The sequence below is a fragment of the Corvus brachyrhynchos genome, unplaced genomic scaffold (assembly GCF_000691975.1).
Source record: "Corvus brachyrhynchos isolate BGI_N302 unplaced genomic scaffold, ASM69197v1 scaffold3216, whole genome shotgun sequence".
NCBI lineage: Eukaryota > Metazoa > Chordata > Aves > Passeriformes > Corvidae > Corvus > Corvus brachyrhynchos.
Window position 1 is genome coordinate 1 of NW_008238759.1, and position 304 is coordinate 304.

The 304-nt window shown below is 70.1% G+C and overlaps 1 protein-coding gene across 1 annotated transcript in view; it reads right to left on the reverse strand.

Moving 5' to 3' along the window:
* Window positions 1-6: 6 nt before the first annotated feature.
* The window catches only part of LOC108447606 (chromodomain-helicase-DNA-binding protein 3-like), a 7,389-nt gene continuing 7,091 nt past the window's right edge, over window positions 7-304 (reverse strand). Inside the window, exon 3 of the mRNA XM_017738102.1 lies at window positions 7-148. Within this exon, the coding sequence (XP_017593591.1) occupies window positions 13-148 (136 nt within the window). The 3' untranslated portion in view covers window positions 7-12. The remainder of the gene's footprint in view (window positions 149-304) is intronic.

Below are 304 nucleotides of genomic sequence, written 5' to 3' on the forward strand. Positions count from 1 at the left end.
CCCCAGTGTCCCTCACCGGTGTTTCCAGTATGCCAGCTTGTGCAGGTCGTAGTCAGGGATGGGCATCTCGTCCTCCTCCCAGGTGGCCTGGTCGTAGGGCAGGTCCCGCCACTTCACCAGGTAGTGGTACTGCCCCTTCCGGTCCACGCTGCGCGGGCACCGCGTCACGGCGGGCAGGGGACACGGGGGACACCCAGGGACACCCGGGGACACCCAGGGGACACCCAGGGGACACCCACAGGCACCGCGTCACGGCGGGCAGGGGACACGGGGGACACACAGGGGCACACAGGGGCGCACAGGG